This window comes from Pollachius pollachius (assembly GCF_949987615.1).
Source record: "Pollachius pollachius genome assembly, chromosome: 8".
Taxonomy (NCBI): Eukaryota; Metazoa; Chordata; class Actinopteri; order Gadiformes; family Gadidae; genus Pollachius; species Pollachius pollachius.
The window spans coordinates 14,458,331-14,460,160 of record NC_136941.1 but is presented as its reverse complement, the minus strand read 5'-3'; the positions used below and the strand labels follow the sequence as shown (position 1 = coordinate 14,460,160).

Sequence of the window (1,830 nt, the reverse complement as noted above, 5' to 3'; positions counted from 1 at the left end):
GAAGATACATTTCTAAAAACACCATGTAATTGATTTTGAGTTAACCTTGTTAGCTATTTTCTTTTTCACATTCAAATCAATTCACATAATCCCATAAGCATGCAGAAAAAAACTTGTTTTCCCCGTTATTTTACATACACGTTGCATCAACATAATTTGCTCTACATCTGAATCCCCAGTATTTTGTTTTGTTTTTCAAATCTGATGTCTTCATGTCCTTGCTGGAAGGCTTAACATTTCAACCCGTACCAATATGATAATGCGTTCCCAGCTCCCCTTCATATAAAGCCTGCCACGGACCAACACATCGCTGGCGAGCGCATTCTGTGGTTGCTTCCACCACGTAAATGCCTCTATCAAGAAGAGTCTGATCCTACACAGATCCCCCCGACGATGGTCCAACTTCCTGTTTAATTTGGAAACCCATCATACTCTAGAAGTGAGAGACGCGCCGAAAGCCATTTCATATCTTTAAGCTCAAGTATTAAAGTCACAATATGTACGATTGAGCCCCTTCCAGTTGGTAGGCAGGAGACTTTCAGTAAGAAAGACCTAATGATATTGTTCCACTTTAACTGGCTGTGCGACTGTGTGACGTGACCTATCATAGCTCGGCTGGCTGGGTGGCGTGAGTGGAGGGGCTCTGGGTGTGGTGATAGAAGGTACAGGCTTGCTAGTGTTTTTTTAGTTTTACAAAATATCGTTTATAGGATGTTTTATTAATAGCATTATTGAAATCATTATCGCCCAGTCACTATTGACCAGACTACAGACAATATTTGTCTGTAGACTGTGTTGACTCTTGATATGTCCTGGTTATTTTAAGCTACAAGCTATTTGAGATGTAACACATTGCGACTTTAACAGTACAAGTCATGAAACAAAAATAATGCCCACCTTTCCGATGATGCTGCCCACCTCCTAAAGGATTGAAAAAAAAGCAAAGGCTATATCATTTAGTAAAAGAAAATGCCCACATTCAACAGATACATTGACCTGTTTTAAAAGCAGGAGCATATAGTAGTGGCTATGGGTTTTTCACTGCCAGGCAAAAGGTCTAGGGTTTGATTCCCAAAATCGCATTTGATAAAAGCATCTGCTTTAAATGACAAAATAGTACAAACAGTCATGTATATATCAATTGGTACGGTTTGTAGCTCATACAGATACAAAGTATCAAACAAATACAGCTAAATAAAAACACCCCATAATATATATGCGTGTTTTCCATGCAGTCTGATCATCAGACTTCAAGCCGGGCATCTTCGACTGTCTTTTTGTGTCTTTGTTTCACCTGCATGAATCCCTATGTATTATCGATGAATATCCAGAATATATCGATTGTTCGGAAAAGATGGACACACATTGAACCCTGGTTTAACCAAAGGGGTTCCCGTGGCTCTTACCTTTCCATGCATAAGCAGTCTGAGCGTCAGCGTGACCCCAAGGCCCTCTTCCCCAAAGTCCTGCTCACAGTTCATCTCGGTGTGGGACGGTTGGCAGGGAGACGCATGTACAGGGCTCATTCGCTGCAGGGCACCGCGTCACAGGGAAGACCAGGGTCAGTCCTTGAAGTAAGGCACACACACGCACCCACGCACACACTCACACACACACACACCTCGCCGAGTCCTTCAGGGGTGTGGGGGTGAGGGGGTGGTGTTTTCACGCTTGGTTGAAGGTCGGGTCGTCACTTTTTTCTTTTGGCCCGAGATCCGTCCAGACGCCCGCTAGGAGAGAAGCGTGCAACAGTTGATTTGAGGTTGATGCGCTGTGGTTTAATGTGACAAATGATTCATTTATAGGCACATACATACATACATGGGCAAG

General features: G+C 43.0%; 1 protein-coding gene across 1 annotated transcript in view; it reads right to left on the bottom strand.

The window, feature by feature from the left end:
• LOC307079886 (poly(rC)-binding protein 4-like) overlaps window positions 1–1,513 on the bottom strand; it is a gene marked incomplete at both ends in the record, with an annotated part of 18,550 nt that extends 17,037 nt beyond the window's left edge. The window contains 3 exon segments of the mRNA XM_079742387.1: window positions 898–921; window positions 1,407–1,495; window positions 1,498–1,513. Coding sequence (XP_079598513.1) covers window positions 898–921; window positions 1,407–1,495; window positions 1,498–1,513 — 129 coding nt within the window.
• Between the last annotated feature and the right edge of the window lie 317 nt (window positions 1,514–1,830).